General features: G+C 48.5%; 1 protein-coding gene across 1 annotated transcript in view; it reads right to left on the reverse strand.

Annotated features, from left to right (window-relative positions):
- CSMD2 (CUB and Sushi multiple domains 2) overlaps positions 1-10,256 on the reverse strand; it is a 161,582-nt gene extending 151,326 nt beyond the window's left edge. Inside the window, 3 exon segments of the mRNA XM_055704884.1 lie at positions 2,344-2,465; positions 5,056-5,180; positions 10,150-10,256. Of these exon segments, the coding sequence (XP_055560859.1) occupies positions 2,344-2,465; positions 5,056-5,180; positions 10,150-10,256 (354 nt within the window).
- Positions 10,257-10,645: the final 389 nt, after the last annotated feature.

Below are 10,645 nucleotides of genomic sequence, written 5' to 3' on the forward strand. Positions count from 1 at the left end.
AGCTGCTGATCTGGCCAATCCATCCGTGTTCCACTTGTGCTCTTCACCCTGCACCTCTTCACAGTCTACGGTGTCGTGACCCGTGGAGCGCAAACCACCTTTTTCTTGTCCTATTGAATCGGTAAGTATTGAAATTAATGGGTTTCACCAATTTCAATCTCCTGGATGATTTGATGCAAGCTGAGGATCAGGACTTGCAGATCCTGTTTTCTAATCGAGAATTCATTATCACTCAGGTTTAAAAGCTGAGGAAGAACCTAAGCAGCGGGAGAGGAGAACCCTTCCGTAAGTCAAAGTTCACAAAGACTATGGTTTCGAAAAGTGGAGACTGCCTGCCCAGGAGGCTGACAACAGGAGAAGCTTGTTCTATCACACCGCTGAAGAAGAAGCAGAACAAGTTTGTGCACGAGGCAGGCAGAAAAGCAGATCATCAGAGCTGAAGATCAGACTCAAAATACTCAACACGAAAGCAGGGTGACAAAGGGTCAATAAAACAGTGGACACAGTGACTCTTGGCAATCTCTTCAATCGTAATTTGTAACAGAAAACCCAACTGGAAGTGTTAACCTACACAACACCCAGGGCAGCCTACATCTAGCTCACTACAGATTCTTCCCAAACACAGAAGACTGTTTTTTACACCCAAAACCTGGGTTTTTCTGATCTTTGAAAGACAAAGATGGACAAAAGTAAGGGTAAGTCTGACAGCCACACCACAGCCCCAGAGGCTGATGGAGCCAACAGCCTGCCCATGCACAGGCGATGTGCACCCAGGGGTGTGCAGGACACAGCTGACACCTGAGCAGCAATCGCTGCTGTTAGATGTGGTCTGTTCTCCACTTGCACATTACCCTGATGAAGGAGAACGTCCTGGGTCTGATTAACCAGCAAATCACTCCAAAGAGATCAGCACCGAGGAAGTACCCTGATTCCTCACCCCGCTTTCCCAGAATCTGGGTCATTCCCGTGCTCCTGAGCAGCCCACCCAGGCATCCACGGGATGAAACGGCCGGCTGACGACGACAGCCCCTCAAACACAAACTCATCTTGAAACGGGAATGTAGGAACACTCCTCATTAAAATCATAATCCACCAGTGATCTGCACTTATTAAAGGCTTGAACGGAGGTCAAGGAGGAGAGGGAAGCAGAACTCAAGAGGCTCTTCAGCCAGCGCCAGCTGCCCTGCCACCAAGTGCTCCAGAGGGACATCCCACCGGTGGCAGCTACCACTGCGGGCGCTTCCCAGCGTTTCTGCGGACCGTAAGAATTTCCAGCAAAAGATGAGACCCTGGGATACTAACATGTTTGTGGAATGCCTACCTCGGATCAGCGGCCGCAGGCGGAGTGCCAGGACACAGGACTGCCTCGAGGCAAGGACCCAGGATAACTGACGGAGCAACGTACGAGCTCAGTGCTCGGCGCGCACCATTTGCTCACGAGCTAATGGGGATGACGTCAGTTGGAATCCAGATACTAAAAAGAATGAAACCCATTGTCTAAGAGCAGAGGAGAGTGAACAAGACCTCAAAAAGTGCATTTTGAGCTCCACAACGAAGTAATTTTTGTCCTGATGTTCCCACACGGATCTGGCGGAGAGGAACAGGCTGAACTTGCAGGGCTGGAGAAGGCGGCGAGGCACTGAACATTGCCCTCCCCGAGCCAGCGGAAAACAAAAGGACTTGATCTGACAAAGGCCCAGGCAGCGAAGCCTTGCTCTCTCCACGATCAACAATCAGACTTGAATCAGATACGCAGACCAGCGGGGACAAAAAAACCCACCACCCTCCTCTTCTTCCAAGCCTCAGCAAGCACAGAAAGGACTTGCTGGTAAATTTGCAGCACCGCATAAATAGCGGTAGGTAGAACCAATACCTCCCCTCCTCACTCACCCTCGGGGGGCTGCAACCCCCATTGGTGAGGGGCCAGCCACCAGCCAAAAGGAAGGGAAAAAAAAAAAAAAATCAGCATTCCTGGCACAGCCTCCCCGGCCCGACTGCGAGCTGCCTTAATGAGATGCTTTGCTAAGCTGTTTGGCATTTCACCGCCATTCACGCCAAGATATCAAAGAGGTTTTCCATTAAAAATAATTACGTTCACTTTTAATTACATCCTTTAACAAAATGGATTTTCAGCAGAGATGGAATGTGATGTGTTGCGGTCTTTAAAGGCGGTTGGAGAAATGCAGGGAAGAAGTCTGCAGGGGGGGAGAAGGAGGTACCAACGTTAGAAACAGAAACCTGGACAGCTAAATATCAGAGCCTAGTCCTCCCTGAAGCACAGCTGTACGACAGTTCAACTAAGGCACCGAAATAATGACATGGAGACGCATCTCCGAGACCTACCTTGGCTGGATTGAGCGCAGTGATGACCCACACGCAGTAGGCATTGTTATCGTATTGTACGGGGTAGTTGGGAGAAGTTATCACGCCGCTGGGACCACGGAGGTACATGTCACACATCCTAGCTGTGGAGAGGAAAACAAGACAGATGTGGGAGGGAGGTCTCTTTCCCTTTGGGATGCACACTGCATTCGTTGTTTGAGGAGGAGAAAGAAGCAGAGATGTAGACGTTACGGAAGCGGGGGAGAATTAAACCTTGCTGCTCTGTGCTGTTTTCACTAGCCAAAAGGTTCCTTTTATTCCATGTAACAGAGAGGAAGGATTTCTCCGTGATGAGCAGATAAGTGGGGTGTTTCCAAGGGCTACCAAACAGATGGACCACCAGACCCACCAACAACCACTCATTCTCTAGTGCTCAGACTGATCGCATTTATTTTTTTACTATATTCAAGCCCTCACAGAAACACTTTGGTGTCCATACAGTGAAACCAACAGCAGAAGATGCCAGCTAAGATGCAGTTGCTTTTCAATGTCTTATTTCCTTCACTGCAGGTCAAAGAAAAATAAAAATACTGCACAGCAAGTATTTATTTGGTAAGGGCTGAGTTCATTTCAATATGACTGGGGACTCCAACCCAGGATGGCAGCTCAATTTTGCATCTTAAACACATCTTGGGTAAAGTAGAAACTAAGAAATGCTTAAGCAGGGCAATCTCAGCCTGTGGTATTCCTTGGATGTAGGATCTACCCAGAACATGTGAAGAACAGCATCCTTGGTCATGGAACTGCCTCTGCTGTGGTGGTGGATCCTCAAAATTAATATATCCCCAATCTCAAAGGAACCTTATTTGCACACGTGGCATCTGCAAAGCGGTTCCCCGCCCCCCCCCCAAATAGCAGTAGGGTGTGGAAAACGGTCTCCTGGCCAAACTGTCTGACTGCAGAGGTGGTCACACAGGAACGCTGAGAAGCTGCTCAGGAAAGAGCAGAGCGCATCTATCCATGCCCCATCCCTCCTGTGTGACCCCATCCTGGAGTCATTGCACCCTACCTTACAGAAATAAGGTAAATCCTCTTACTCCCACCGTTATTCCCATTTTACAAGCGGGCAACAGGAGCGCAAAGGGATTCGGAGAGCCTGCCCGTCATCCAGAGGGAACCCACTGCAGATGGGGAAGCTGAAGAACAGTTTCCCAACAGCAGGGAGAGGTTTGAGCACTGGGGATTAGAAATTACACAGACCAGGGGGTTAGAAGCTGGCTCAGCAGGGACCCCGATTTCTGTTATTTGACCCAATAACAAAAAGAACAAACAGGGAGGGAAAAAAAAAAAAATAAAAGCAGTATAAAGATGGAATAAGAAACAGATGGAAAACTTTTTAAAAAGAAAACAACCGCAAAAGTTAGCAGTTAAAAAAAAAAATTAAGTTGATTCATAGAATCAGAATAATGCAGGCAAATCCTTTCTTATCTCCTGCAAGAGGACACCATAAATTTCCTTTATAGTGTCACATATTTATGCCAAATATCCTCTTACAGTGATTCAATTTATTCTAGGCTTGTTTCAAGAATTAGATGGGATTCCAAAGCCTTGAAAAACTCCGTAGATGAAATTAAAGAAAAAAGAACTGAAAAAATACTAATTTATGACTTTAAGAGCTTTAGAGGGATTTAATTAAAAATATTACAAGTTGTTCATTATTAGCATTACAAGTATCACAATTATGCATGCGACTTCTTAGAGAGAGACGGAATGAAAACAAAATGGCCAAGGGCGAAATGGGCATTAGTGTTTTCCCCGCTGAAAAACAACTTCATTCACTGATGGCTCATGGCTGGGCCACGGGATAATCAGGATAATGCTGGCAGGGAACCACAGTCCAAGTAATCCTATATTGCTGCCTACTAGCAGCAGGTTCCACGTAGAAGTATCTCCCTCCATCTTAGCTTTTCCAGATTTTGTTTCAGGCTTTCACCTTTCCTCCCCTCTCCTCCTCATCCCATTAAAAGGAATCCCTGCAATAAAGAGACCAGAAGGGAGCAAAAAGCGTTGCTCAGAGGTGAGGACACAGTACACGGGTATGAAGGACACCGATGTCACCCGTGTGGTGCAGAGCTAATAGCTGATGGGGCTCCGTAGTTAATGGAAACAGCTTTACTAGTACTGCTATGCACAGGAACAGGTGTTTTTCTTCAAACCCAAATCTCCAGAATCCAAAAAAAAATATTGCATGAGAACCAAGCAAAGGTTTCTTTCTCAGGCTTGTGTAGAAAAGACTGGAAATTTAAACTCGTATGACACTCTCGTGCTCGGCCAGAAAACAAGAAGGATCATTGGAAAACTATTAATAAAGATCCCATGGACTGCTGAGCAGGGAGCTGACGAGCCCACAGCGCCACTGCCAAGGGCACATGTGCACCCAGCGCGGTGCTGAGCACACGGCGGGACAGGGCTGCACCTTCCCAGCAGGCTGCAAGCATCCAGGGGGGCTCTCCCCTCGAGGCGGGGGGCGGGGGGGGGGCTCTCCCTGCCGTGCCCCTTGCCCGAGGAGGGGTTTGAACACAGATCTGTACAGCCAGGCAGCAGGCGGTGGGTCCAGACCCCCTGAGCGGTGACAAACGAGGACAGAGTGGGTGATGCACGACGGGGACATTAAGGAGATGGATGCTGTTGTTAGTCCTAATAACTCAGGAAAAAATTTTTTGGTCTTCTCACCTCTGCACACCGGCCTGTGGTCACTCCATGCCACAATTATGTCGCTCACTCTCTTACAGGTGATGCTTTTGGACCCTTGTAAATCATAGCCCTCGTTGCAGGTGAACTGGATGCTGGAGCCTAACCTAGCAGGCAGAACAGAGGGGGACGTTAGCAACCGAGACCACGCTGCAGCAACAGGTTCGTCACTTGCTCGTTACTACCCCAGCGATTCTCCAAACTGGGAGCAGAGGGAGTTCCCCAGCCCTGCAGGCAACAGCCGAAGCGGGTGGGGGGCAGAGGCTGCCCCACGCGCTCGCTTGCCTCGGGGGTGACAGTGCACGGACAGAGCTGAACCTTCCCATGCAACTTCAGCGGGAATTTTATTCCATGTGGGAGCACAGGCTCAGCCCCCAGAGATGACATGCTCAGCATTCTCATAAAGAAAAAAAAAATATAAATTCTTTATCTACTACTAAATTTATTTTTTTTTTCTTTATTCTAACACTTTGGCTTCAGCTCCTCTGCTGATTTAAGCCAATGCTGCCTTCTCCACTGAAGCAACACCGTGCCAGTTTACAGCAAGCAGCTCAGGATTTATCCCATGGCATTTAGGGACTATTGGGAATTCCCTTTCCTCCACCCTCAACCCTCCGATCCGTTTTCTGGATTTCAGGAAAATTTGATAGACTCAGGCTAAGCTGCAAGACACTTTTTGTGAACAAAACGGCTATCAACAGTGAAATAAGATTAAATATCGATTCCCCATTGCTAACAGCAGGCTGATTCATTCCTGCACACTGTAAACGCTAGCAACCAGAAGGGAACAGCAGCATTGTTTTAAACTTTATAAGAAAACAATTATCTAGCACCACATATACTTATTGACAAGGAACTGTGCCAGCGCTTTGGGAAGTCACCTCAAATCCACCAGGGGCAGGGCCATGCTGTGACTGAAGCTAATTTGAAAAGTGATTTTTTAATATTTTTTTAAATATATTTTTTTTGGTGCTGTTTAAGGCAGTTCTTTCTGCACTTAACTGGAGCGGGGAATGACAACAAACATGGATTATACAAGCCTGGCTAAATGCCCGTGTTGTGATAAGAGAAATGCTCTGAAAGAGAGATCATTGCAGAGCCTCATCTGGGACACGGTCTCCCAAACACACATGGGCACGTTTACACACACTTGTTCTTTTACAATCACTAGTCTCGGCAAGCTTTTCTGAGAGAACACATTTAGAGGTGTGCAGATGGTCTCTAAAAACAGACTCCAGAATGCCAAGGAGCACACACAATGGTTATCGAGGGTAGCTTTGCGGCATGCAGAAACACACACATAAAAGGTTCTTACCTAAAATCGTTGCCTATTCTTTTGCCTCTCTCTGGAATCCCAGGGTCTGGACACATATTATGTCCCTGGGACACACCAACCTGAGTTACTACAAAGCAAAAACAGCACATACAGAGACAGAATAGCAAAAGAAACATTCTTTCATCAACTGTCTTGGTGGATGTGGAGAGAAAAATGGCAATCGGTAGCTCGAAAACCTGAACATATTCCATTTTGTTTAGGAAAAAAAAACAACCCCAAAACCAAAAACACCCCCACCAAAACGAAAACAGCTTGGGAAACAAATGTAATTGGAATCATTTCAGCTCGGTTTATACACCAAAGTGTTTTCTAGGAAATGCCAGCTAGGGACACAGTTTTCCCTCCGTTCCACTACAGAAGTACCTCTGAAAAGAGTTTTTTTTTGTTCTGCAAAATGACACCGACTAAGCCAGCCCATTTCCACAGCCTGTGATTAAAACTGGCCACCTGTGACACCACAAGGTGACAGCCTACCGCCCCCCCAAACCCACCTGAGTGGTGCCAGGGAAAGAAAACAACTCAATGAAGAGGCAGGTGTATGATACCAGGGGAAAAACCAAGCACAGAACAAAAGGGAGAAAGGAGAGGGAAATGCAAGTCTAGCATTATAAAGCAAGTAATTTAGTTTGGATATGAAAAATTTTATGGAGCAACCTTAATGTAACTGCCAACAAACATGAAATCTATGAAGTGGTGATCAGCACTGAATAAACACCTTCAAACTTCGTTCCCTACCTCCCCATCTCCACCTTCCCTCTCCAGCCCGTCAAACGGCACAAACAAGCAGTCAGGCACTGACCTGGGGGGGGTACAACCTGGGGGGCGGGGGAGGGGGCTCCTGACAAGGACGAGATGAGCTCTGGCAACACACCGATTCCAATTTTGCATTCCAGCAACTCCCAAAACGCACAATGATGGGGGGCAGAGGGATGATTTCGTCACGGAGCTGCCTCAGTTTTATGTGACTTGGTTTTCTTGAATCGCTAAGGGAAGGACCCAAGGAAAAGGCGACGTTTCTTGGCAAGGATGCTGAAGCAGCGAAGCGATGAGTCTGAACCCAGCGCGCGTCCGTTCTACCTCTACCTCTCGCTCGGTTCAAGGAAAAAGCTCTGCTGTATTTCAGCAGACGCTACGTTAGCACAGCGCCCCGAAGACCGCCGCCAAATGGATGATGGTGCGGTGACCAAAGCATGTTTCTCACGAGAGACAGCGCGAGGTGTGCACGGCACGGAGCAGTGAGAGCGATGGAGCCGTGTGCGTGTCAATATTGACATGGGAGGATAAACACGTGGAGTAGCTACACAAACACAGACTGCGCAGCGTGAACACACAGGAAGGCAAGACCATCAAATATGGAAATTATTAATTGGGTAATTAGACCTTGCGGAGTGAGGCACTACAGGTGGAAGGCGGAACGCTGTTCCTAAAAGGATGGAGGGAGCTCTCTGCTGGGACGGGGCGCTCACCCCAGCACCCGCACCAGCTGCCTACGCTGGAAATGTGACAGCTTCTGACATCGGCTGCAGGCACAACGTCTCACCTTGTGCCCTTCCATTCGGCGAGGGCCTTTGTGCCTCCCGGTCTCCCGCCCCCCGCTTCCCACCCCACCCCAGGGTGCTGGAGCCCAGCACCCGCAGGATGGCTCGGGGCCGGCCCTGCCGCTGCTCGGGGTCTCGGAGTGCCGCTTCGGTGCTCCACGCTCTCCTCCATGTGTTTGAGGGCACAAGAGCAACAGACACAGGGCTCGCAGGGAACCAGGCTCCTGGGAGACTGATTTCCCTCTTCTGCATATTCATAACCTTGCGTTAAGCTCAGTCACCAGGACAGAGACACCGGCAAGTGACAGCAGCATGAAAGCGGCACACACTACCTTTTGATAGCTGCGTTTTGTAGCTACAAAGCTTTGCTGCCAGCCGTCACGGGTTCTGATGCTGAACGTACACCAGAGCCAGACGGCAGGGAGCCCCTGCCCAGAGCGGGGATTCAGCTCCGGGACTTCCAGCATCAGCGCCCCAATAACTGAAGCGGCCACGACAAAACCCTGCGCCAGGAGCCGGCGCCTCCAGCAGGTCTCCAAAATGCAAAAATCATTTGGTGACCCAAAGGAAATCCCCAGCTTCCCAGGGCCCCTCTGCTAGTGCTTGAAATCACACGCTGAGTCTGAGAAACGCAAGGTCAGCTGCACAAAGGACACCGGTGACACCGTCGTCCCTAGGGCTTCTCAGATCACTACCTACCCACGCAAACACGGTGACCACGCATACAGATGTCTCCAAAGTAAAATTAACGCTTAGAATAGAGCGTACAAACTAGGGCTGGACGTCACCAGCCCGTATGGTACTGAAGGAAAAGCGCTAAGATTTCTCATCTCGCTTCTACACCTTCCCCAGAGCAAAAGCACACTAAAGGAGCGATGCCCACCACGTCCGCGTGCGCAAACCCAGCTTCTAGAGACATCTCTCCATCCAAAGACCTGCACGCTCTTCCCTGCAGAGCGGATTACCAGATTGCCTTTCCACAGCCCAATTTTTCTCCCGTGGTCAAAGGACTATCCAGACATCTTTTATGCCTGGGTTACTTCCCTCTGCCCTGTATCACATCCATCAATTACGTCCCGTAGCAGCTGGCAGTGAACCTGGAAGCCTCCGATGCCAAGCTCTGGGAGGAAGCAAGGCTACAGAGGACCAGCAAAACCCACAGGCAGGTTGTTGGTTACCAGTAACATTTCTTCCCTTGTTAGCTAGCATTTTGTTCATCTCTGTATAACCCGTGTTGATAAACCAGAGAGCAGGTAAGATCAAACAGAGCAGGGTGGAAAGGAAACGTAACTCCGTAGCACGATAGCTGGGATATTTTACTGGTAAACGTGAAGGAGAGCAAAAGAAAAGGAGAAGATGGATTAGATGGTCACTTACAGAAACTTTTGTTCTTCTACGTTTTGTTTTAAACACACGCACAGGAATATAACCCACATAAGCCATATTTGTTATGCTGAGAACTTGCTGTCAGTACTGCGCTCATCCTCCTGCAGGTCTGACTGATCTACGTCTGGGCTGCAGCGCTCCAAAATGAATTCTTCAAGGTTACTAGAAAAACAATAGGTCTCAAACTGTGATGAACTGTTCAGTTTCTACATTATAGGCTGAAGGAGTCTCTCCCCCAAACCATGCAACTAGTTTTCCGCCCCTTCATTCTCCTCCTGATTTTTTTTTTCAGCAACTACCTTGCCATTGCGCATTCAGGAACAGACAGTGACGACCGCTTTGTTTGACACAGTAATTTACTCCATCTGTTAGAAGAACTGAGAACCTTCTTTAGTTCTCTGTATCTCACCACATTATTAAAGAAAGTTCATCGATAGGTTCCCGAGGGACAGCTTTTTATTGAATTTAGGGATGTAAAATATTAACTAGGAAATAAAGCAGCATCTAAAAAGATTTTACAAAGGCTCCACATTTCTCAGCATGAGAAATACAGTGAAAACAAGTGGGCTTTTCTACTGCCACGGGGGGTGGGGAGGGAAGGACTGTAGCAGCAATTAGTAGTTTTAAAAGGGTTAATCTTTAAGAGCACGTTAAGGCTGGCAGTTACTCCACGGAACCTTCTGGTTAATGGGTTACAAAACTCAGCCCTACGAACGGGAGAGCTACCACCCCAGCCAGTGGCTCGCTGCCCCTCCGCGTCCTTCATCCAGCATCTCCAGAACCTCAGTGGTGCCGATCCCGATGTTACCCGCTCACCCGTCTGGCCAAACGCCAGCGTGAAAAGGGTACAGACTTGGGCTGGTCACGACAACTTCCAGCTGGAAATCTTTTGCTTGGGGAATTCTGACCCCGTAATTCCACATCTTGTCGCTATCTCAGGCTAGCTCGGAAAAATAGACAAGTTCAAAAACGTTTACAGGCTTTCAGATTTTAAATACCATTTGCCAAGACTGTGTTTTGCCCTACTTAAAGCCAAGGCAGCTTCTTTCAGAGCTGGAGTGCTAGAGACCCAGGGCTGCTCCTCTGCGGCTCTGCACTCGCTCCGTGCTGCCGCGGTTCAGCCCGGACCCAGATACAACCACTCGCAGCTCAGCACCCCATGCAGAAAGCAGGCTTGCTGCAATGCTGAGGATCTAGAAGCTTCCGTACACTTGGCTGAGACCTACAACTGATCAACACCTCCAAAATTACTTGGCGTTCGTGCATTTAAAATAGGCTTTGACAAATCTGAACATACACAGAACTTGCGCTA

Source organism: Falco cherrug, chromosome 3 (assembly GCF_023634085.1).
Source record: "Falco cherrug isolate bFalChe1 chromosome 3, bFalChe1.pri, whole genome shotgun sequence".
Classification (NCBI taxonomy): domain Eukaryota; kingdom Metazoa; phylum Chordata; class Aves; order Falconiformes; family Falconidae; genus Falco; species Falco cherrug.